Genomic DNA, 26,968 nt, shown 5'->3' with positions numbered 1-26,968 from the left:
AAATCTTATATGGATCCTACAATTTGATCTCAGTAATTATCTTTCCAACATGGGTGGATAAAGATAGTAGGGCCCTAATTGATAATATTTTCTTTGCTGGAGCTCAAACCTAGAAAATAACTGTGTACCCAGTAACAAATGCTCTCTCTGGTCATGATACACAGTTAGGTAAATAATGCAGCACCTTACAGTATAGATACTCCTAAGTGGAAATCAGTTGGAAAAATTAATGACTCCAGGACAAATGTTTCTAAGAATAGTTTATGGGGGATGACATAGGGTGTAATTTATGATGAACCAAATGCTAACATAAAAGTTAATCTAGCCCATGATAAATTCATATCATGATTTGAAAATAGCTTTCTGCGTAAGCTCATCAGAAATGACACTAAGCAGCCATGTAAAAAAAGAAAGTCCCATGGATCAGTAGAGGGATTAAAGCATCAGTAAAGAAAATGGAGATGTATCTTTTGGCAAGAAAAAGTAGGGATCCTCCAGTAGTTGCACACTGCAAAAAGTACTCAAAATTACTAAGAAAGGGTATTAAAAAGTCAAAGAATGTGCACATAATGTCAGAAATCAGTGTTTCAGACATGATACTTAAGGCTATATGGAATGTAGTGAAACAAGAGATGGGGCAGCCAGCCACAGAATGAGACTTAATCACTATTGAATTGTATGGAAGGTCTATAAACAATGAGTTACTGATAGCAAATGCATTTAATAATCTTTTCTTAAATGTAGTAGAAAGCATAGGGACAGACAGTTAAAGAACAAAATCACAGCAGTGTGTTGCAAATGTAACTTTCATAAAACTCTGTCATTGTGAATATATCACCAACTTCTCCTTCTGAAATGAAGAAAATTATACGTTCTCTTAAAAATAAAAGCTCATCTAGTTTTGATGGTGTTGCCAATACAGTACTAAAATGTGTTCCAATATAAGAAGTCCAGTCTTATCTTAAATATGTTACGCGTCATTAACTCAAGGCATTTTTCCAGAGAGACTTAAATATGCTGCTGTTAACCCCTCTATAGGAAAGACAATGAGAGAGATATCAAGAACTACTGATCTGTTTCACTGCTGACATCATTCTCCAAAATTTTTGAGATGATGATTTATTCTAGAATAGTCTCTCACCTTAGAAATAATAGTATCCTTATCAAATCACAATGTGGGTTTCAGAATGGTTGCTCCACTGAGAATGCCATTTACACATTCACTCACCAGATTTTACAAGCATTAAATAATAAATTAGCGCCAATTCGTATTTTCTGCAACCTTTCTAAAGCATTGACTGTGTGAACCATAGTATTCTCCTAGGTAAATTGATGTTTTAATGTTTTATGGGACTGATGGCATAGCCAAACAGTGGATAATGTTTTATATATATATATATATATATATATATATATATATATATATATATATATATATATATATATATATATATATATATAAACAAAGATGAGGTGACTTACCGAACAAAAGCGCTGGCAGGTCGATAGACACACAAACATACACACAAAATTCAAGCTTTCGCAACAAACTGTTGCCTCATCAGGAAAGAGGGAAGGAGAGGGGAAGACGAAAGGAAGTGGGTTTTAAAGGAGAGGGTAAGGAGTCATTCCAATCCCGGGAGCGGAAAGACTTACCTTAGGGGGGAAAAAAGGACAGGTATACACTCGCACACACGCACATATCCATCCACACATATGTATGCTTGCGTCTGTATGTGTGGATGGATATGTGCGTGTGTGCGAGTGTATACCTGTCCTTTTTTCCCCCTAAGGTAAGTCTTTCCGCTCCCGGGATTGGAATGACTCCTTACCCTCTCCTTTAAAACCCACTTCCTTTCGTCTTCCCCTCTCCTTCCCTCTTTCCTGATGAGGCAACAGTTTGTTGCGAAAGCTTGAATTTTGTGTGTATGTTTGTGTTTGTTTGTGTGTCTATCGACCTGCCAGCGCTTTTGTTCGGTAAGTCACCTCATCTTTGTTTTTATATATAATTTTTCCCACGTGGAATGTTTCCTTCCATTATATATATATATATATATATATATATATATAAACAAAGATGATGTGACTTACCAAATGAAAGTGCTGGCAGGTCGACAGACACACAAACATACACACAAAATTCAAGCTTTCGCAACAAACTGTTGCCTCATCAGGAAAGAGGGAAGGAGAGGGAAAGACGAAAGGATGTGGGTTTTAAGGGAGAGGGTAAGGAGTCATTCCAATCCCGGGAGCGGAAAGACTTACCTTAGGGGGAAAAAAGGACGGGTATACACTCGCGCACACACACACACACACACACACACACACACACACACACACACACACATATCCATCCACACATATACAGACACAAGCAGACATATTCAAAAAAAAAAAAAAAAAAAAAAAAAAAAGGACAGGTATATACTCGCACACACACTCGTATCCATCCGCACATACACGTATGTGCGGATGGATACGAGTGTGTGTGCGAGTGTATACCTGTCCTTTTTTCCCCCTAAGGTAAGTCTTTCCGATCCCGGAATTGGAATGACTCCTTACCCTCTCCCTTAAAACCCACATCCTTTCGTCTTTCCCTCTCCTTCCCTCTTTCCTGATGAGGCAACAGTTTGTTGCGAAATCTTGAATTTTGTGTGTATGTTTCTGTGTCTATCGACGTGCCAGCGCTTTCGTTTGGTAAGTCACATCATCTTTGTTTTTAGGTGTATTTTTCCCATGTGGAATGTTTCCCTCTATTAATATATATAAACAAAGATGATGTGACTTACCAAACGAAAGCGCTGGCACGTCGATAGATACACAAACAAAATTCTCTATTGTTTTTAGATATATTTTTCCCACGTGGAATGTTTCCATCTCTCTCTCTCTCTCTCTCTCTCTCTCTCTCTCTCTATATATATATATATATATATATATATATATATATATATATATATATATATATATATATAAAAAAACCAAAAGAATGCAGAAAATTGTTGGGGAGAAATCATGTATGAGGTTCCCCAAGGTTCTGTCTTAGGTCCAGTACTGTTCCTCACGTATGTAAATGATCTTCCGTCTAGTATACAACAAGCAGAATAGTAGAATAGTTCTTTTTGCAGAGGACACTTGTATTGTAATCAATTCAAGCAAACTTATGGAAACAGAAGGAATGGTAACCGAAGTTCAGAAAAGTATCATTGACTGGTTTTCTGCAAATGGTGTCATCCTCTATTTCAAAAGAGACAACATATTCAGTTCTGACAGTGTAATGTATGGTGAAGAAATAATAAAGAAGGTGGAAACTTAAAAATTCTTAGAGGTCCATATTGATGAGAATTTAAGTTGGAAAAACACATTTTGGAAGTCCTAAAACAACTTAGTTCAGCCACATTTGCACTTAGGATAATTGCAAATCTTGGGGAGAGACAAATCAGTAAGTTGACATATTTTGAATATTTTCATTCAATAATGTCATATGGAATAATGTTCTGGTGTAACCTATCTTTTAGAAAGTCTTCATTGTGCAAAATTGTGTTGCGGGAATAATATGTGGTGCTTACTCCCGGTCATCTTGTGGGCATCTGTTTAAGGAATACTGACTACTGCTGCCCAGTATATTTATTTCCTCATGAAGTTTGTTGTAAATAATCCACTACAGTTAAAAGGAGCAATGAGGTACATGTGCAATTACAATACCAGAAGGAAAAATGAAATTTATTGCTCCAAATTAAGGTTGTCTTTAGTACAAAATGTTGTGCACATTGTTGCAACAAAAATTTTTGATAATTTAGCCAGTGATGTAACTTGTCTGACAGACAGCAAAATAAAATTTGATAAACTGAGAAATTTTTATCCTTGACAACTCCCTCTATTCTATAGAAGAATTTCTATTGCTGTAATATGTAAAAGGTGGTGGGTAGGAATTACTAACTCGCTTCTGTATATCATTTTTCTCTTTGGGAGAGGGGGGGGGGGGGGGAGGGGAGAGGGAGAGGGAGAGGGAGAGAGAGAGAGAGAGAGAGAGAGAGAGAGAGAGAGAGAGAGCATTCCTCATGTACACTGGCCAGGAGTGGCTGGAGGTAGTGGTCATGTGTACATGAGGTATGCTTGCTTGCTTGCTTTGTGTGTGTGTGTGTGTGTGTGTGTGTGTGTGTGTGTGTGTGTGTGTCTTTGCTATCTGAAGAAGGCTTTACAGTGAGAAGTCTATCCTTTCCATAATGTGGTTAATAAACATGGCATTTCCATTGTTTAACATAATGTGAAGTTAGGTGAGGGATGGGGATTGCGGGCAAAGGAGATGATGTAAATTTAGAGAGAGAACTTCTGTTCTGATGGTACTCAGTGTGATGAAGGAACTGGGCTGAAGATTGCAAATTGAGGCTGTTTGTTTGGAGCTTTACTATAGTTTTATTTTGTGCAGACTGATGGGAGTGTTAATATTTTGGATGCTTCATTTTTATTGTATTAGATCTGGCCAGAAGCTACATCACTGAAATCTTTGTGCTGGAACTAGTGCACCATCACTTGCTATTTGGCTGAAACATGCCTGAATTCAGAATGAATTTTGGTGCCCAACCAGCCTTTTCTTCTTAGCACTCTTAGATACACTCCAGAATAACACACTCCATCACCTTTGCTATTTTTAATTGGAGAATTTTGGTATCCAGCATAATTATTCATGTTTTTGCAGGTTTGCATCAATGATTGTTTTTATTCTTGCTGTGGTTCTGTTGCCTCATTATTGTTCATATTACCAAAATATTTCACTAAGGATCATTGAATGTTTAATCATGACTTGGCTTGCGTCATTGTTCCATCAGTGTGCCTGTAAACAACAGATAACAGTGACAGTAGTTATTTTATTGTTACGTTTTGTGGACAGAGTATCGCCTGTGTAGGTAATATGTTTTGATTTCATATTAAATGAAGCAGCACACCATTCACATGGATTTCTTGCACATATCAAAATGTAGGCTTTTCAGTTGTCGTCTTAAGTCAAGAAGGTGAATGAATATTAACAAGTAAAATACACTGTTGAAAGATAGTTGGTGGACTTTGTCATTTAACCGAACAGTCATCAAACCATCTTGGGTTAGCAAGGAATGCTAATATTTGAGAACGGACATCTTGTCGAACCATACAGTTAATATGAGGCACTCTTAATTGCGATGTGAGAGTATTCTCCATTTTTAAATTGATAAATATTTACAATTCTTGATAGCATTTTCCACAAATTACTCACTTAGGTCCTGCACACTACTTTGTTAAATACTCTGTAGAGAATATCTTGGCAGTATTTCTATCACTGAACTGCCTTTGCATCCAAATGTGCTTCATTGAGAACCGTCTTGCTGTCTTAACAACTACTCAGTCGACTGACTGCGCATACTAATATTATCATATCAGATTTTAAAAGTTTGATGTGAAGTGCAACTAAGTGTTAATTAAAAGATATGAAATAAATAGTTTTTTTTACTCATGTCTTGTTCTCACAACTTATTTTGGCCCATGTGACATACACTTGCATGATGAACACGGGTTTGAAAAGTGAATATTGCCTCATTCAATTGTGGACACAGCAGGACGTGAAAAAGATATTAACACCATGTGTTAAAAAGACACTTGTTACCATGTAGTTAATGTAGCAGGCGACTAATGTGGACAGCTGAATTGTTTTGATTATATCTTAGAATTCATTTAGTGAATAAATATCATGTTGTTATGCAGAGCAACTTGTGATACCAAGGGATAAATGAAATTACATCCCTTCTCCACATACAAAGTTAGTTATCTTCTTTTGCTGATACACTGAAGAGTATTAAGAAATATGTAACTATTCTTTACACCAAAGCTCTTTAGTTGTATGCTCCCAGCACTCAGAGTTGTAGTTACTAAAAATACACTGATAATCCAAAGCATTATGACCACTGCCTACTGTGAGGTTGGATGCCGCCTGCTGACATTTCGGGCATGTGACACACTATGAAAAGTATGTCAGCATAACAGAGATACAGATAAGGGCAAAGATACAGGCTATAAGTAGGGAAATCCACTGAGATAAGCAATTTTGTCAGAGGGCAGATTATTATTACACAAAGCCTGTGAACAAGCATTTCAAAAATGGCAAAGCTGGTTGAATGTTCACATACTACTGTTAAGAACATCTACAGAAAGAAGTATGAGTACAGTGAAACTACCACTAGGCGCCAAATGGTTGGGCATCCATGACATTTCACAGGACATGGGGTTTGGAGGTGTGTCTGCTCTGTAAAGTAGGATAGATGGTGATATGTGGCATTGCTGCCAGAAAAGCACAATGGTGGTGCATGCACAAGTGTTTTGGAGCACAGTGTTCGTTGCACATTGTTGAATATGGAGCTCCAAGCAGACCCCTACATGTTCACTTGCTGACCCAACATCGTCAATTAAGGTGCAATGGGCATGGGACCATCAGGATTCGACCGTCGATCAATGGAAATGTGTAGACTCTTCAGATTAATCACATATTTGCTACAGTAGGTCAATGTTCGTCTCCACAAAAGCTGTTATTGAAGTGAACAATGGCTGGAGACATGCAGTGCACCATAGATGCAGGTTGGACGGAGAAGTATTATGCTACTGGAGACCTCCTGTGGTTGCATGGGACCTGTGGTAGTAAGAGAAGAAAAACTGACAGCCACGAACCACCTGTGTCCTTTCACGTTTGTCGTCTTCACCGACAGTGATGTTATCTTTCAGCAGTATAATTGTCCATGTCTCAGAGCTGGAACTATGCTGCAGTGACTTGAGGAGCATTATAGTGAACACACATTAATATCTCGGCGACCAAATTTGCCTGATGTAAATCGTATGGAACCTATCTGTGTTGCTATCAGGTGCCATAACTGCGTATGCAAATCAGCAGCCCATTATTTACATGACCTGTGCATAGACATCTAATGCCACGTACCTCTACAAACCCACTATCAAACTGTCAGGACCATGATATGCAGAATCAATGATGTATTTCTTTCCAAAGATGGACAAACAAGCTATTAAGTAGGTGGTCACAACGTTTTGGCTCATCAGTGTAAATTGCTGTTGACTCCTGTACACACATACTGAAGTAATTAAATCATAGTGTGGAAAGCAGAATAACTGTTGCTTCAAAACATTGATGTGATGTTTCCCCCATAGGTGATCATGATGCAGTTTTAGTGCTACTGCTTGTCCCACGTATGCTTTGGAAGGCAGATATATTACTATCTCAAGTTCGTGACAAATTTCCAAATGTGGAAAAGATTGATCGAGCAGCTATCCTAAAAGGTCACACTGTTGAACAGTTTTCCTTCAAATCAAGATTCAGCCACTTCGTGCATTCACTCCAGGTATTTCTTTCCACATGCAGTTACAAAATTCTGTAATTACATTACATTTCCTAAATGTTGATCACTTTTATTTAAGTTTAAGATCTAATAATTTTTGCAGATGATACTTCATCAGTTCACATACAGTCTCAATGCTTGCTCTCCAGAAACATTCCTGAAAGTAGGAACAGCATATCCTGAAATGGCTGCACAAGAAAAAGCAGTAGATGCATTTGTTGATCTCTTACGTCGAGATCAGGTAATGTTGATAAGAGAGAAAAAAAGCACTTTAAAGTGTAGTTTTCAGTCTACATACGTAATTATGGCAATTCTTCCAGTTATAGTACCAGATCATAGTTAGCTTATACTTAATGCATTGCCAACTTGATAACAAAAAAATATTTATTTTGTATTTGTAAATAGTGCTTGGTTTTGGAGTGTGAATGTATGTGTAAGCCCATTAATCTTTGAATGTCTGTTCTTATACAGTTAGATGAAAATGTCATGCTTGATGCTCTTGAGAAATGTGTAACATTCTTCAGCACAATGTTCCCTGTGCTCTTGGGGGATGAGATGAAAAGTAACCAGACAAATCTCCTAGCCGATGCTGGCAAAGCCTTATCAAGTGCCTGTGATGCAATTCTGACAGATGCCACTTCAATAAAAACTCTTATGGAGGTAAAATGCCCTTAAACTTTCATGTTGGCATTTATCAGTAATATAGGTTTCTTTTTATCTTATCTTTATTAAGTAGATTGGATCTAGTCAAATGAAATGTTGAGTAATAAGCAGTGTTGATGCAGGTAAGACTGCCAATATAGGACTTCAGAATAATTCCTTATTTCTTAAATGTTTTTAATTGTTTTTTTTATATAGAGTGGACAAGAAACAGGAGAAATGAATCTCTTGTTGCAACACCTGATTTCAACATCTGAGAATGTGCTGCAACTTTTGAAACAGATTAGACGACGCTTACCACAGGATCATGCTTTGTCAAAACTAGGCTTCTCAGATGAAATTGCTGTTACTCTCATGCACTGTTGTCAGCACGCAACGCGTATCTGCAAGGTTTTGCAGCAGGTGCTGAAGGGTGCAATTCAGCAAATAGCCATCAGTGGAGGTAATGCTCTGTTCCAAACTAACATTATACTGTGTGTGTTTTAAAATTTTGATGCATACTGCAGACATATCAGGAAAGCTTATTTCATAGTCACAATAGTTTACAATGACTATTAACTTCATTAACACTATGTTCAGTGAATGACGACTCAGCTGTCCAGTCACTTATAGTACAGCCACTTGTTTGAATATAATCTAAAAAAATATGTAGTATTGAAAAAACTTTCTCTTGCTTATTTATATTTTCTTTACAATATAAGTATGTGACTATAGTAATAAAGTTGATGTTGATACCATAAATTACAATGAAGTGATTTAACTCTGTGAATAGCAGTGTTTTGGCAAGTATTCATTAATAGATTTTTCCCTGAATTAAATGACAGAACTTTGTTATTGATTCACCTGTGGATTCTTGGATAAACATTGTATATTATATTAATGGAAATGAAACACCTGCCTTGTTTCACAAACTTTGTTATTGCTGTACGATCTAGGTTTTGAATTTTAAACCCATTTTTAGTGCATAACTGATCCCAGAGATGAGAACCAAGCAAAGATAAACATGCCAAATGTTTTAAAATATTGATTCTTGACGTAAACTGCAGAAGTTCTGACAACTTTGACAGAAACTGCACAAGTGGGAACTCTCCTTGCAATATATTCTAGGTTCTCATAACCCTCCTGGCCTCAATCTTCATTAGTCATTGTCTTTAATCATCTAGCCCCTCCCCTGTTCTGATACCAACATTACATATCCCTCTATCCCACCATCGTACCCAGTCTTTTACTTCTCTCCTTTCCCATCCCCCCCCCCCCCCTCCTCCCATCCTCTCTCTCTCCATCTAATCTCCCAATTGCACCAAGCTGCCCTGCACTCTCTCCACCTCGTCCCTGCACACTTTCACTAGCAGCACTTCACTGTCCCCCACCACCATCCTGCTATCCCTCTCCCTCCCCACCCCAGCCTTCTCCTTACCCCCACACTGCTGCCTCTCTCATCATGCGCAGCTGCTCATAGTCTGGCTTCAGCCGACAGAGACTGTGTGTGTGTGTGTGTGTGTGTGTGTGTGTGTGTGTGTGTGTGTGTGTGCATGAGGCCTTGTTGGCTGAAAGTTCATTTTGTGACAGTCTTTTTGTTGGGCCTATCTGTGACCCACCATCTCCACTGTATGGTGAGTAGCAGCTATCCTTTTCATGATATTGTTACATACCATCCTGGATTTTCCATTATTTAAACCATGTTATTTCCTTTTCGGTATATTTATATTGTTCACTGACAGTATTATGAGCATGATAGATTGCTATTTTGCTATTCACCCTATACAGATAATACTGAGTCACAGACAGGTGCAACTAAAAGACAGCTAAACATGTGAATGTTGGGCCGAAATGCCTTCTTCGAAACCAGCAAGATGGGAGAAACAATCAGGGTGGTGGAGGTAAGCAGGAGGCTGGTGTGGGAAGGGAGAGGGTTGGCAAGGTAAGAGTGGGGCAGTAAAGCCCTTCTTGTAGTAGCATGCAGGGCCATGGTGGAGAGAGGAAAGGGCAGCTAGGTGCAGTTGAGGTTAGGCAAAGGGAGGAGGTGGAGGGGAAAGGGAGCAGTAAGGGAGAGAAGTAGAGGAGGGGAAGGAAAACTGTGGGTATATTGGTGGAATGGAAGGCTGTGTAGTGCTTGAATAGAAGCAGGGAAAGAGGTAGGTGGGTGAAGGCAGGGACTAACGAAAGTTGAGGCCAGGAGGGTTACAAGAAAGTAGGATCTATTACAGGGAGAATTCACAACTGCACAATTCAGAAAAGTTGGTGGTGTAGGTAGGATCCAGATCGTGCAGGCTGTGAAACTGCCATTGAAGTGAAGATTGCTGTGTTGGGCAGCGTGCTCAGCAACTGGATAGTCCAGCTGTGTATTGGCTACAGTTTCTCAGTGGCCATTCATGCAGACTGACAGCTTGTTGCTTGTCAGGGCCATGTAGAATGCAGCACAGTTATTGCAGCTTAGTTTGTAGATCACATGACTGCTTTCACAGGTAGCCTTGCATTTGATGGGATAGATGATGGTTGTGACTGGACTGGAGTGGGTGGCAGTATCTGTGCCCTTGTGTCGCCTGTTTTACCTGTTTCTTATGATGGGGCCCTGTGGCTTTTTCCTGTGGAAACAGTAGTACAGGTAATAGTAACATTTGCATGTGGAACGAGGGGGCTGGAATCGCTATTTCTATTGTAGAAGAAAGATAATAAAGAACAAGAATAGGTGTTTTAGGATTGAAGAAATGTAGACGATAAACCCCTAAAACAGATTTCTGTCCCGTGTTTTGGATACAAGTAAGATATCATTCACATGAATAATTAATTCTTGTCCAAAGGAAAAGTCTCTAAACTGATAAGATTTCCCATCAAATGCACATGCAGTGTTTTTTCATGAATAATCTTACCTGCCAGTATCTGTCCATCAGATCCATTGAGATAAAATACTTCCCTTCCTCAAACATGGCTAATGAGTCATCAATACACATAGGTGTTTCTCTCTTCCTGTTTCTGTGTATCAGTTTAACGTCCTTGTATCTCAAAGTGCCTCCCTCCTATTGTTTCCTTAATACTAGTAAAAGTTCATTATATACACTTACACTCCTTTTTATTACCTTATTTTCTACCATTTTGTTTATTTCCTCACTTATGACTGGTGTTATACTTATTGGAATTGCAATGGTTTGCAAAAGAATGGTTCATTATCTTTTATCTTGAACTGACAAATGTGTTCACCAATTATTCCTGATTTATCAGAAAATACATCTATATAGTTCAATAAAATCTTATATAAATAGTGTTGTTGTTTAGTTAGTATACTAGATTCCTTGGCTTTGATCCTTATTTGCTCACTGAATTCAAGCTTTACTACTGCTTCCTCTTTACTTAATACTTATGCAGTAGCCATTATTATCTACTAGGCAGTTTACCGTAAATGGTGCACCATAATTAGTACCTCCATTATTCCAGTGCAATACTCCCATATCAAAATCTGACTTTATACTTTCTAAACCAATCAGTGCCTAATAACATACGTAAATTTACATTTGGCACTACCAACACGGTCTGCGTAAACTTAAAATTACACATTTCTGTGTCTTTTCTCGAATTTGAGTTCCTTTCTTTGCTGTTGTTCCTACAATGTGTACTCCTGTCACAGGTAATATAGGGCAAGCATTCTTATTTCTGATGGTCTATAGGAATTCTTGGTACACAAATGAAATTTTGCTTCCCAAATCTATATAAATATCTACCACTTTTTCCCCATGTGTTTGCTATTATATTGGTTTTGTTTGTTTTTCCTCTGCTACTTTATCCTCTTCTCATTTAGGTATAAATTGAATGAAAGAAATTAATCTTTCAGTACATGGGCCTATGACAGAGTTGTTACCTCCTGGATCCATTTTCAGTCACTGTTATAGGATAATTACTAGTATGTGAACTTCATTTAGAACAAGATACGTTGTGCTTTGTTGTATGCTCATTGGAATATTGCTAGATACAAATACTTGTGAGATATTCTTATCCCTATTACTTTTCTTCTTACAGCATCCACTATCGGTTCTCCTATCTACATAACAGTAGTATATTCTTTCTTCTTACAACACTTTGTTCTATAGTGATACCCTTCAGTGTTCTCTGTATGTTTATTTCCTAGGTTCTGATTGTCTTCAGGATTGAAATCTCCTCTTTCTTTATTTAATGTAACTAAACCACCTGTAAAAATTGCTAACTGATCTACACTAGACTGCCCACTGTACAGCATTTCTTTTCGCACAAAATAATCACCTATCAAGAACCTGAACAAAATCTTTTTTATCTAGTGGGTTTTCCAAATATTTAGATGTAGTTAGTGCCATTCAGTATTAATAATTCTCATCGTAATTTTTCTTGAGTACTAGCTGACCAATATTTTCTCTTAAATTTTTTCCGGAAATGTTCCCATGATTTAAATTCTTCAGAATGGGCTGTTCCCCATCCTGCAGCATCAACTACTAAATGAGCCAGTGCAAAATTTATTTTCTTAGAATCCTCCCATTTCTTGGGCATAGATCTAGAAAGTATTCTTAAAAAATACATTGAATGCATTCACCATCAGGCTTAAATTTCGGAAACCTTATGGACCAATTCAATCCCTTTTGAATTTCCTTCTAACAGCTTAGTAAATAACCCAGGGCTAGATACAGCTGTATTTTTTCTAAGTCCCTGCATAGTATCTTCTAATTCTTGGCACAATTTCTGAAGTTCACTCTCGTGATCAACCGTATTGTCCACAGGATTAATAGCAGCACTAGTAGTTGCTACTTTCTATTGCACCCATAGATGCTTCTCCAAATTAGTTACAGTATTTGGATCATTAGCAATTTCAGTAATTCTTCTGTTTAGTTATGATACTTCTACTCAATTTTGTGTATCGGAGATTTGATTGCTTATACAGGATGAGTCACTAACTTGCCACATACTTTGGAAGTATGATAGTAGCTGAAAAGGTTGTGGGACAGCGGAGGCCATGATGTGAACGTCAACTTTGTTTTTTAAATGGGATGCTATAGTGTGGTACTTATTTTCTGATAGCAGCTATCGAGATGAATCCAATGAAGTAAATCAGGTAGGGTCTTTGAATATCAACGTAGGTCAGAAAGGTGGCATGAACATTTACAGAAGGTGTTCGAAGTGATGACCATTGGTATCAATGCAGTGCTGCAATCTTCTTATCATGGATTGAATGGTATTCCTTATCACTTCGTCACTTATTGAAACATATGCTCTGACAATTCTCTCTCGTATATCATGTGAATAGTAAATATTTGCCAAATACGGTGTATCCCTCTAATGTGCCATTGACATGTAAACACCATTTGACGGTTTGGCAATAAAATACCAATAGGAATGGTAACACCTGTATCATTGAATCAAGCGAATGTGAATGATGTATCCCTTTCAAGAACAAGTCAATATGCTCCTCATTTATGGAGAATGCCAACGAAATTCAGTGAGAGATAGAGACTTATATGCTGAAAGATATCCTCAATGTACTCACCCTACACAAATAAGGTTGGGGTCAGTTTCATCTTAAAATTGTAATTTATTGTAATCTGATAACACATTTACAACTAAAGCGGCACATAGCCGAACCTTTACAACTATGAGTTTCAATTCTTTCACGGCCGAAGGCCTCCAGTCAAGAAATCTTAAAAATCAACAAGAAAATTTTCGAGATTTTAAAATAAATTACCATAACCTTTCAAGGGCAGAAGGCTGCAATGTTTAAGCTTGAAAGGTAATTTTAAGAATAAGGAGGTTCCAAGGCTGAAGGCCCGCAATTAATTTTCGAAAATTTTAAAAAAATATAACCATAAGCCTTAAGTTTTAAGTGGCTGAAACCGGACTAAAGGAAAAGACAACACAACGGCAATAACCTTTCAGCAAATATCCACTTGCCAGAATTCAAACTTACTTACATAAAACACAGTAAAACCAAGAATTTTTTTATCGTTGGCTATGATAGATTATAAACAGACAATCACTGATGAGAAAGACAGTAGAGACAACAGCACTCAGAAGCCTCCAGGGGGTCGGTCTGACCTCGTTCACTTAAATGAGAAAGGTGGTGAGCCCAACTACACTTGATCCATCGGAACCCAACCAAGGGACAGCCACGGATCGACCGACCGACAAACGACTTACTTGCCACCAATTGGTACATAAGAATTCAAACACACAATGTTATGGGCATGAATATCCACAATCAATCATGTATATGTATTAAGCTGTCAAAACTAAACACCATGATGGACAGCGACAACAGGTGAGGAAAGGACACTGCCTGAAATTACGTTAGTGGCCAGGGCAGGTATCCGGAACACTAACGGCCACAAGGCAGAAAATTCCGCTGGTGCACTTGAATTGTAGTCAACCAATATAGTTAGTTCCACCGCATGGCGTCTAAATTTTATCAATAGAAACACTCGGTGTTGCTCACAGGAAAACCTCCCCAACAGCAAACCACCGAAACGAACCACACAACATGAACGGAAGTGGCTTGGGTACTTGAATCCACTACTTCAACTTTGACGTCCTGGGTCAGGCAAAGCAGCAACTCACTGACAGTAGTAATTCAAATTAACGTAGTGAGGTGGAATTACGTTAAAAACAGGGTGTAAAATACATGATGGAAGGAACATGAGCCACGCACGGCTCGTGGAGATTCATAAAAAACATTGTTTATAAAGACATTCCAACTACACCTGAAGATATGCAAGAGAGAATTGTCAGAGCATGTGCTTCGATAAGTGCCGATGTGGTAAGGAACACCACTCAATCCGTGATAAGAAGATTACAGCACTGCATTGATACCAATGGTCATCACTTCGAACACCTTCTGTAAATGGATGTTCATGACACCTTCGTGACCTTCAAAGACCTTACTGTTAAACATCACATTGGATTCATGTTGAAAGCCACTATCAGAAAATAAGTTCCAAACTATAGCATCTCATTTCAAAAAAAAAAAAAAAAAAAAAAGGTTGACCTTCATATCTCAGATGCGACCAGACCTAGCATCAAAAAACCAACGCCATATTGTGGCCCCCATTGTCCCCTGCAACTTTTGTCCCACAAACCTTTCAGCTACTATCATACTTTCGGTGTTATTCTAGCTGGCAATAGTTAGTGACTCACCCTGTAGTTCTGAAATTAGTTGTATTAAGTTGGGTTAAAAGTTCATAGTGTTTTTGTTTTGCATGTTGGTATTCTGGTTGCTATTGGTTTATTTATTGATTGTAAATTATTATTATTTTTTTTTTAGTTCACTGCTGCTGTTTCAGTTCACATATTGTCATTTGGAGATAATGAGTGGAGCTGTGAATGCTAAAAAATTGTGTGCCAAGCCGAGAAATCAGATTATTTCCTACATTTTCTTCTGTTGTAGTTCAGTGGAGGGGTGCCAGTAGTGGAGGCAATTAGAAACATTTGCATCCGAATGGGGATAATGCCACTGAACAGAACATGGCAAGAAAATGATTTTCTCATTTTAAGGAGGCTCGTTTTGATATTAGTGACTCCCCACGTTCAGAAAGGTCTTTGGGGTTTGATGAAGGTCGTTTAAATGCATTAATCCATGATTATCCATATTAGAGTACTCAAGAACTTCAAATGTGGTGAACTGTGATCATTCCACCATCGTACAATGTTTGCATGCAATGGGGAAGGTGCAAAAAATCGGGTGTATGGTACTGCAGGTTCTGAACAAAAATCACAAGAATCAGTGGGTAGCCAAATGTGCATCTGTGCTTGCTCATCATCAATTGGCTTGTGAACAATATCAACCATTCCTATTCTGTATCGTTCCTGGTGATGGAAAAATGGTGTCTTTATGCTAACATCAAGAGAAGATAGGAATGGCTGAACCCAAACAAAGCAGCAACTCCCTGTACAAAGACCTGCTTGCATCCCAAACAATAACATTATGCTTCTGGCGGAAGACCAATGGTGTGGAGTACTATGAATTGCTTCCCTGAGGTGTAGCCATCACTACTGACATTTATTGTCATATTGTCAACAACTGAGGCATCGTGCAGACACAGTCAATGAACAAGGACCAGGAGGATTGCTTGAAGTGATGCTAGTCCGTGATAATGCCCACCTGCATTCTGCTAGACTGTCAAAACACCTTATACAGTAGTTTCGTTGGGAAGTCATTCTGCACCCACCTTATTCAGCTGAACTGGAGCCCTCAGATTTTTCACCTTCTCTGGTCTCTGTTGAATAACCTACAAGGAACTTGCTTTCTGGATGAAAATGAGCCCTGAAGTTATGGTGTATTGCTATTTAATTATTCTCTTGTCCTCTTGCAGAACCTGATTCTGGTGTCCCACATGAAAAAATAAGAGAGTTTGCATATGTTGCAATTGATTCCATTTATGAAGATGATCGGGGGCCAATTGAGAGTATGAAGGCATCTATGGGACTAATATCAGGAGAAGTAGCAAAACTGAATAAAGTTCTACAGGACAATGAGTATGAGCTTGCAGTAAGTTCTGGGGCAGAAGAAAAGGTATATTAAGTACAGTATGACAACTAATGTAAAATTCGAATATTAAATTGATATACCAATTTATAACTGCTTTTTGTGTATTTTATTTTAGCCTGTCCCACCTATTGCACTGAGGGCACAAGCAATAAAAAAAGAACTAGAGGAAACTAAAAATCTCAAGCAAAAACTAGAGGCTAGAGAAGCAGATATAAAAGTATGTAATAGTTTTATTTATCTAGGTAGTTTTTTAATCAATATAGAATTTTCATTATTTGAAATACAATGTCTAAAAGATAGTTTATATCATCCTTCACAAAAAATTGAGCTCTGATAGTTCTTACTAATTTGAACAGGAACTGAAGAAAGCACTAAAACTGAAACAAGAGGAATTTAGTGAAATGAGTGTTCGAAAAGAATTTGCAGAGAAGAAATTAGGAAATTCTTCCAAAGAATATGAAATGACAATTGAAAAGCTGCAGGTGAGTGTAATTCTAGACCGTTGTGTCATGTGTCCTGTGTATTGTGGCATTGACAAAATATTGTTTCTTTGTAACTGACTACTTAATGCTCCAGTAAAGCATTTTTAATAAGTAATTTCCATGAGAGGAAAAAATAGATGGCTAAGAGGATGGAGTCGAAGTATTGAGAGTTGTTCCTAACTATGAAGTCAGTATGGAAATAAATGAGACAGTTATGTGAGCTGTAAAAACTCTGGGCCGAGATATCTATGAAGGGTTTACAAAGTCACCAGATGTTGCTGATGTTTTGGATAATTGAGGTGTTTTAGATGTGAATGCAATTTTACCATACAGTGCTCTGAAAGAGTAATGTATGGTGTTTGGTTAGAAAGAAAAACTTGATACCTGCTTCCATATGATGTGTGCTCCAGTGTAATTACTATGTTATTTTGTTTCATGAAACTCTTCATGTGTTAGAGAAATGCATGTAAAACAGATGGAAGGACTGAATAGGAAAGCAAAATATACCAAATAAATGTCTGTAGTAACAAGACATTCTAGGAGAAGTTCATGAACAAACTGGTTGAGCAAGGATAAGCCCTAAATTTTTATGTGTAAAAGAAGTAATTAACATTTTTGATAATGCAGTGGTACGTACTGGTACTTGAAAATCTCTGCATAAGGTGTTATTTACAGATATTAGTTCTGACAGGTAGGCAATTTAACAACAAATATGCAAACATTGGCCATCTTGTGTCTGGAGATGATTCAGTGAGCCATAATTATCAAATGATTGAGATTTGGAACACTGGATGCATGTCTATAGTTACTTTAGTCTGTTAGTCCAAATCTGGATTACTAACACAAGTTTCCCTGGACCCTGGAAACAGCGGAAAATACAAACCATGGACATCCTCATTAAAAACTGGCAGGAGAGAAATGGTTTTAGTGAACATCATTGCACCTGAGGCCAAGATTTTTTTGTTTTTTGATTAAGGAGGAAAAAATATTTTCACAAGAATTTATTGCACCGAGTAAACATAGAATAAAGAAGAATATATGAGATGCCAGGATGACGTGGTAAATATTTGGGCTTACTAAGAGAAAAATTGATGTATTATGCATGGTTCAGTGTTTGTCTTTCAAGTTAGTAGTACATTAGTGTGGGAGAGAGAGAATTAAAACATACACCATAACTAGCACGTTGCCATTAGAGGCCTGATTATCAGCCACCATGTGTTTTGCAAGTGACCTATAGCAAATTTTTCTTTTTTGTGAAATTTTTCCAAGCAAGCTGTACTCTCGTATAGAAGGTATTACTATACTTTAAAATTTTGTATTTTACCAGTTATATTAATAGCAATGATTAACTTTTCCACAGAGAAAATTAGATGATTTTCAACAACTTCTGAAACGAAAGGAGAAGGAACATGAAGCATCAATGGACCATTTACAAGCAGATATAGATTCACTAGAGACTGAACGGCGTGAATTAAAAGACAAATTGAAGAGCTTGAACAAGAAAGCTATTAATGAGGGATTTCCAAGGAAAACAGGTTTGATCTATTGTCACTGTTAATATTGTAATATTGTATCTCGATTCCTCTTTTGTTGCTTGCTAATTCTAGGTTACGTACTTATGTTTAGCGAGATTATTGAGCACTGATAGTTGTTTATGAAAATGTTCCTAACACATGACGATTCATTATCCTTTCCTGGAAGCAGCTACTGCATTGGGTGTCACATATGCAGCAGCAGCTATGATACATGAAATAGCATTATTAGTTTGGTAATCATTCTACTGTTTTCTTTGTTGCTATCATTTCATTGTTGGTAATTTTTTATCCTGACCTACTATCTTTCACTTGTCTTACACTTATGGATGAATTCTGTATCTAATCACTGTTGAATCTCATTCCCACCTTTCTTTTCTGTCTCTTATTAGATGAAATAACCATTGGTTTTTAGGATATTGTTTGTGGGACTTCCTATTGTATTCTCTGCTGCCAATTTAGTCAACAAAATCTTTTCCTATATACATCTGAATTTAATTTAATTAAAAAATATACCCAGTTGAAAAATGAAGCTTTAGACAAGTGTCATGTCGGAAGATGGCAGAATTAACTATTCTGAATGCCATGCCGTGAATAGCTCTGGGCAGTAATAAATGCTCTTCTACAGCCCACTACACAGCTGTACTTCGGTGGCAATGTTATTTTATTCAATGTTACTCACACTAACACTTTATAAGGCAACGTAGAAGGTGTCAGCACCCCCCACCCCCCACCCCCCCACCCCCGCCCTCCCTCCCTCCTCTCTCTAGCCCCCATCAAGACAGCAGTGATGTAGCGTTTTTAAATGTATATGTTGTACATCATTGTGTGCAAATTGGATCTTCAAAATAACTTCATAGAGTTGCAACAGTTTTAGATTCTTAAGCTCATATGATATATCATAAATGTTCAACAACTTTTATACTGTTTAGTAATAATGCATAGATTTCGTTGGAATAGAATCAGCACTTAACGGGTTCCTCAGCCATGTAATATAACAGAGCTTAAATTCTTGTGCTTAGATACGTGGATAAGCTCAGAAAGCTTTTGATGCTTCAGCCTTTCAGAAAAAAAGACCAAAATTATCTATTCATATTTTCCATGAGAAGCGTAGCTAGGATCGGAAATTAGCAGTAAAATAGCTGCAATATAAAATGCTCAGTCCAAAGATAGTAAAGTTGGTGCTCTGAGTTACATGTAAGTAATTGAATCTGTTAAATGCAATGCAGGGTAGAATTTTGCATCTTTTAAGAATGACTGACTGTGAAGTTTTTGTTTTGAATTTCACTTGAGTTGGACTATTAATTAGTTGTCACTGCTCAGTCTGTGAAGACTGCAAAGTTAATAGGTTGTTGAATTTGTAAGGTTCTATCTGACTCACAGTCTTTATTTGTGGGCATTAATTCTAGTTGTGTTATATGACTTACAGCAGTTGCAACTCAGGAACACTCACTCATGGGTCCTATTAGCATCATATCAAGTGCTGGAGCTGGTGGAAATGAGTTGCTTCTTCAGGAACAGATTCAGAGTCTTCGCCGTGCCCTGTCAGTTGCCTTAGAAGAGAAGTGGAAGCTAGAAGCAGCCATTAAATATAAGCGCTTTTTGGACATGAAGCCTCTCAAGGTTCTGAGTTATTCAAGTTTTATACTTCCATGAGTTTTCTTGGTTTTGGAGTACAGCTGTAGATATAGATATCTGTTACAAGCTACTTTCGTTATATGATAGTTGAATGTTTTCTTTTTGTAGGTGCCTAAGAGGGTAACAACAGCTAGTCTTATGGAGAAGGTGAGGGAGAAAGAAGCAGATAATTGGTCACTGAAGACAGCAGAATCAATACTTAAAAAGGCAGTTGAGCTGCAAAAGGTAATAGTGACAATTTTGTTAAATTGATTATTCAAAGGTGGCAACAAATTGGTTCCACATTTACATTACTGTAACAGTTATTCATCATTTACTTCATCATTGTGTCTCAATTTTTCCAGAGCTGTACTGTAAATGTGAAAAGGTAAAGGTGCCCTGAACTTGAAGATTGGTTTGAATACCACAGTACTTTAGTAGGCATGGCGGGAAGTAGTGTGCTCTTGCTTCCTTCCAGACTTTCAGCAGTTCTACCCCATCACTACGTTTTGTCATAAACTCCAAACCGTCATGGAGCTTGACATTATTTCCAGAAGCAATGACAGAAAAAAATCACTGCACTAAGTGTGTGGTGAACCCTGGACTTTAGGATTTGTTGTCTGCCAGAGATGTTATCTGACCTGTTCAGTGATATCACCACTAATGCACTCTATTAGCCACTGAAAATTGCTGAGCGAATTAGAAGTATAGGTTTGTAAACCAAAGTTCTGCTTTCATTATAGAGTATCATAAAGAGTACATTCCTGGTTGGAGAGAAAAGGAATGAGAAATTTTTAAGGGAATGTGAGGAACATCCTAACTCTCGACAGTGCAACAGATTTTTCCAGTCATTGGACGAGTGTCAAACACAGATCTAGCATGGAATGGTATAATCCTTAGATTATACCCACCCTAGAAGGAAAGCCTTCTCTATCATTAGGAAACTAGAGTTACCAAATCCTGCAACCAAAACTCAAAAACTCGTTTAATTTGAATGACTTTGCTAAATACCTTGTATCAGTTTCCAGGAATGCAAAAAACCCGCAAACCAAAAGCGATATCAAATTACGATTGAATATCAAGAGAACAGGTGCCCATCATAGTTCTACATATATATCTGCATCTACATCTATACTCTGCAAACCACTGTGAGTGTACATTCCAGTGTATCAGTTAGTAGGGTTTCTTCCTGGTCCATTCACATAGGATGTGATCAAACAATAGATACAGACATTCCCACCTGTTAAGATAGTAGGTCTGTGTTTGCTATGGGAAATCATAGAGCGCTGTGCGTGGTACTTTGGTGAGTGAAATCTGAGACTGAGTTGCAAAATGCATATCTCCCCAATAACAGCAAAGCAGGAGATAGAGGGAAGTAGTGCCAGCTACATAAAGAAACAAAAGTTGTCTACAGAAACAACAGATCGGTAATCCACTTTGCTGAAATAGTTCAGCTCTAATAAAATAAATAAATAAACCAGAATGCAGCTTATCTAGATTCAGTAAATGCAGAGATACTGCTAGTACTGAGCAAGTAGTGTTCCTTACTTTATGGTGGTGCTAAATGAATGCCCACTGCGAGGCAACAGCAGAGGTAGTTACCCTCAAAGCAGAAGACAGAGATCACCAAGGAAACACTCTCTTAAAGGCTGATTTATTTCTTCAATGCTTCAAAGAGAATAAGAGAGAAACTACTGTTTAGTAAGCTGAAATAAGATAGTAACTTAGCCAGTGTGAATTACTCTAAGCCTGGATTCAGGAAAGGGGAATCCACAGGTGATATTGCAAATAAAGTTTGAAAAATTATTAACACATTAGAGGAGAACTATACATTTGGCATTACAATAAATATTGGCTGAGCTTTTGACCAGCTATGGTGGCCTGTTTCATGACTGAGACAAATAAGATGCCCAAGAAACCCGTAGTTAAGTCGCTAAGAATAATGTAGAGAAAGGAAGACAATTGATTTGTCAAAAACAGTGATAAAATAACGTAACTACAGTTCTGAGAAGCCCTCCTGGAATGTCTCATACAGAAAATAGGTGAACTACCCTAATCAAAAGGAAACATGCAGCAGTAATTTGATGATAATAGTAACAGACCTTGCAGACATCAGGGTTCAGAAAAGAAACATGTAATAACTACAAAGAAAACATTATGTTTGGTGCTTAAGGGGAAATTGTCATGGACAAGAAATCCGCTATAAGGAAAAATGAGAATACGACCAAGAGACGGCGAGTAACAAGATACTTTAGGTTTTATATTGAAAAGAAGTAAAATTTTCATGAACATATTGAAATTATCTACCAGTGAGCTTTTAGTCTCATGAACAAAATTGCAGTGAATAGTCAAAATAAGTTCCCCCTACTTCTAGGTACCATCATATTGTATAACAATGTTATATTTGCCTCCATAATACATTACACAGAAAGTGTGTGAACACATGGGGCGAGACAGGTTAAAACTAAACAAGTCATTCACAGAGTTGGAGGGGAGCATACTACAGAGAGCACGTCTGCAGAAGATCTCACAACATAAGAAAATTATCCTTAAGACCTGATAATTAGAAAGAAGAGAACTAAATACTAGTTATGAAATAAAGACATAGAAAAAGTGTGGTACAGGTGTTAGAGGAAAAAACAAACTCTAAAGAAGAAAACATTATCTGCACAATGCAAGAACGGCAGGACAACTGGACAGGAGGTACAGGAGGACAATGTGTTAAGGAATTTTTTCCCACTGTGAAGGAAAAACTTCAAATAAGATATAGAGGTGTTCTGAAAATTAATGCCTTCAAATTTTTAATATGAAAACTCATAAAGCTTTTTAAATAAAAGAAGTGTTACTAATTTGCTAATGCAGTGCCTGTGTTTTTATCAACATTCTACATCTTTATTCTCCATACTAACATATTTATTCCTTAACTTTGTCACCCTGGCAGTGAACACATTTCTTCCAACGAGAGACTGGTTTGTTGATACCATCTCTGTAAAGTGTTTAACTTTGTTGATGGAGCCACTTCAGGCCTGCTTGCGCTGTTTCATCAGTATCAAAGTGAAGTCCTCAAAGGTGTTCTTGAAATTTTGGAGCAGATTGAAGATTGGATGACGTTAGGTTGGAACTGTATGGAGGGTGATCAATGACAGTGCACCCAAGGTGTTGGATTGTTGTCGATGTTGCAGCATGTGCAGTCTGGCATTGTCATGCTGAAGGAGAGAGTGCTCCGCGTGTGGACAAACCTTGAAATTCAAAATTTGATTACAACATGCTGTTACTCACATGCTGCCATAGTTACGTTAAGCACTGGCGTGTTACATGCTATAATCCACATCCCTCTAGTGGCAGAGGTTTGCAAATATGTAGACAAGAAGAACAAATATGCAGAATGTCAGTAACCATTGTTTTATTAAAAAAGCTTTAAGAGTTTCACATAAAAAATTTGGGGGCAGTACTATTCTGCATTCCATCGTGTGTTCTAGCCTTGAGGGATATGATCACTTTTTATTATTATTATTATTATTATTATTATTATTTCCCAGTCAACTTCACCCAATTCATTTGAACAGAATAGTTTGGCAGCCTACTGGTATCTGTGATTCCGCAGAAATTGGAATGCCAGACCACATTTTTCTTGTTCATTGCTGTATTCATTTCAGACATATTACATATTTTGAAGAGCTGAAATATGGAATGGAACAGTATACATCGTACGTACAGGAGAAATCACTGTAGCGCAAGTTAAATAAAAAAGTAGCAGAGAAGATATCCACAAGAGAACTGGAGATTCCCTACAAAGAAAAAAATGAGAATTAGTGAATCACCATAAAGAATTATATAAACAAGCATAAGTGAAGATCGCATAACAGACACGCATTGATTTACATTTGGGTGAGTGATAGACATTGAGAAGTACCAGGATTTACATCTTCTGTGGATTCCCAAGTTTTTCTCTTGACATGCCAACCAAAGGACACAAGAAGAAGACTGGTTACTCACTGTTCATTCTTCCCGCAGTTATACAGGCAGCTTCAGTGCCATAAACTGTAAAATAAGTGTAAAATATTGCAGATCAGTCAATAATTTTGAAGGAAGCATTGGACTTAGGAGATTTGGAGGCTACAGCCTAGTTAAGGTCTGCCAGATACCAGGAGCACTAGGCCAGTGCGACAGTGCAAAAATGTGGTAGTATCCATTTTGAAATACATTGCAGCTTAAAATTTGGAATTTATGAGGGACATACAGATGGGACCGAAGCTGTGTGGGTGGGTCATGAGTAGTGCTTGAATAGTAGACCACTCAATCATGAAAGACAAAGGTCTCATATTAAAGTCTCAGTCCGGCAATCTGTTTTACATGTTTATATCAAATTGTTGTTTTGCAGAAAAAATTCTGTGAGATAGAAGATGGTTACTTACATTATTCTTTATTGCAGAGATAATGTTGTTAGACCTGTGATGTGATAGGTGTTAATTTGTAGATACACAAACAGAAGCATATGCAAACAGACTTTGTAAACTTGTAACTAGTTATGTAAGATTTTTACTACCAAAGAGTGAAAGAACTGTTGCCTATTAAAATAGGAATGATGTCGCAGTTGGAGAGGTTGGGGGATTTGAATTCATGTTGACAATAGGTAAGTAATGGGCATACATATCATTTGTTTGTAAGTCATTAGCATCAATTATTACATATCTAAGAATAACCTTGGGTTATATATAAAAAGGCTTATATACTTAGTATCAAGTACATGAAATCAAAAATTGTGTGTTCTTATGACACAGATATGGATGAATTGTGCAAACATGCCCATATCAGATACAATGAGGAGAATAGTGGGACAGATTACAACGGATCCACAACCAACAGCTTAACTCGTAATCATACGTAAACTCACAAACTCGCATCATGAAATTCTAAACAAAAATAATTACTTAAAAGTACCAGCAGTAGAGCTCGTCCAGGCATACTCTTTATGAGGCAATGTGTGTAAAGTTGCTAGACATCCAGATAGATAATAAACTGAGGGTCATCCTCACATGATCAAGTTAACCAAAAAGCTCAGTTCTGCCTGTTTTCCACATCACATAAAGCTTTCCCATTGTGTTGACAGGATTGTTAGCATACTTTCCATCAGTGTTGTCATTTGACGTAATCTTCCAGGTCAGTGCAACTAGAGTGAAAAAAATACTTATTCTACAGAAGCAAGCATTAAGTACAATGTGCAGAGTTGATGACCAGACATGTTGCATAACCCACTTTGGGAGCCTGGAGATTCTTACACTTACATGCCAATATGTATATCCCCTAATGGTATTTGTGGTTAATAGCAAGAATGAAATGAAAATGAACACTGCACTTCACAACTACAATACAAGAAGTAAAAATTCTTTACATGCCCCACAAGTCTAAAACTTTTCCAGGCCAGATTAAAAAAAAAAAAAAAAATAGATATAAGTTTAAGGTGGTGATTTTAATGGTCGATGTGTTATACTTAGTCTCCCCCCTCCCCTCCCCTCTCCCCCCTGCCCTATGCTTGAGTACAACACACAGAACACACGTACAACCATGTGAATCTGCCAGAAAAATCTCTCTTTGGAATCGTGTTGACCGTACATGTCATATTCATACTTTCTATGGGCTTGACAAACCATTCTGCACTTTGTCATTTTGTGGTAGGTTCATGTAGATAAGACCAAGTCTTGTTACCAACATGTCTTTTTCCAGAAGAGTATTGTCTGTGTGTTATTTTTGTCTGGGGTTGAGGTCTGCAGGGCAAACTCTGCACATACCTCTCTCTTCCTCAAAACATTCTGGAGAGTGTCTTGAACATCTGAGGTGTTGCTCCATTGTGATTTGTGTCACAAAACTGAATACTGTGCTTACACGATCACTGCATACTACTACCTGCTGGTAGAATGCACATCTGTTGTTTACATATATGAAGATGATATCTGTTCTTTCGGACATATCTGAAAGAACAGATACCCTTGGCGATTTTGCAGCTCTCGAAGAATGTGGGTCTCACGGGGAACGTGCCAGAGATAAGTTCCCGCAGTCGCACTATCCTCTGTGTCCTCGGTGGCTCAGACGGATAGTGTCCCTCATGTAAGCGGGAGATCCCGGGTTCGAGTCCTGATTGAGGCACACATTTTCAACTGTCCCCATTGATATTTATCAGTGCCTGTAAGCAGCTAAAGGTCTGGATTTCATTGTAGTTTTATTCTGTTGTTTACAGTTGTAGTTCAAGCTATCATTGTAGTTATTGCACTGACATTGCTTATATGCTAGGAATAACACCAGTCCCAGAAGTTTGTTAATGAATCATTTATAAACAATGACTCAGAATGTAATTTTATCGTTTGATGCAAAAGTCAGTAATAGGTTGCTGGTACACATCACGCAACAAATTGATAACTCCAACAGATTCGAAAATGAAGTAAAGGATTAGCTCTTTAGCTACTCGTACAACTTATCAGAAGATTTGGACTTAGGAATATAAATTCTATGTTACTATAAAGTATGAATATAATAGAGGGAAACATTCCACACGGGAAAAATATATTTAAAAACAAAGATGATGTGACTTACCATACGAAAGCGCTGGCAGCTTACCATACGAAAGCGCTGGCAGGTCGATAGAAAACAAACAAAACTTAATGGGGTCATTGTGGGGGTGTTATGAGGGTGACATGGTATTAGAAGGTGGAAAGTGTAACATGAGGCTGAAATGAAAATGAAAAAAAAATATATATATATATATGGGGAGAGATAAAGGTGAACTAGAAAGCAACTGGAGATCTGGTGTGAAAAAAG

General features: G+C 37.6%; 1 protein-coding gene across 5 annotated transcripts in view; it reads left to right on the top strand.

The window, feature by feature from the left end:
• Positions 1-26,968, top strand: part of LOC124788020 (dynactin subunit 1) — a 162,658-nt gene that overhangs the window by 115,132 nt on the left and 20,558 nt on the right. For all 5 annotated transcript variants that reach the window (XM_047255080.1, XM_047255079.1, XM_047255081.1 and 2 more), the window contains 10 exons: positions 7,183-7,373; positions 7,474-7,611; positions 7,842-8,030; positions 8,229-8,472; positions 16,349-16,548; positions 16,640-16,741; positions 16,881-17,006; positions 18,367-18,541; positions 19,968-20,161; positions 20,285-20,401. In XM_047255080.1, the coding sequence (XP_047111036.1) occupies positions 7,183-7,373; positions 7,474-7,611; positions 7,842-8,030; positions 8,229-8,472; positions 16,349-16,548; positions 16,640-16,741; positions 16,881-17,006; positions 18,367-18,541; positions 19,968-20,161; positions 20,285-20,401 (1,676 nt within the window). The remainder of the gene's footprint in view (positions 1-7,182; positions 7,374-7,473; positions 7,612-7,841; positions 8,031-8,228; positions 8,473-16,348; positions 16,549-16,639; positions 16,742-16,880; positions 17,007-18,366; positions 18,542-19,967; positions 20,162-20,284; positions 20,402-26,968) is intronic.

This window comes from Schistocerca piceifrons, chromosome 3 (assembly GCF_021461385.2).
Source record: "Schistocerca piceifrons isolate TAMUIC-IGC-003096 chromosome 3, iqSchPice1.1, whole genome shotgun sequence".
In the NCBI taxonomy this organism is placed as follows: domain Eukaryota; kingdom Metazoa; phylum Arthropoda; class Insecta; order Orthoptera; family Acrididae; genus Schistocerca; species Schistocerca piceifrons.
This window is presented reverse-complemented; position numbering and strand designations above follow the sequence as displayed.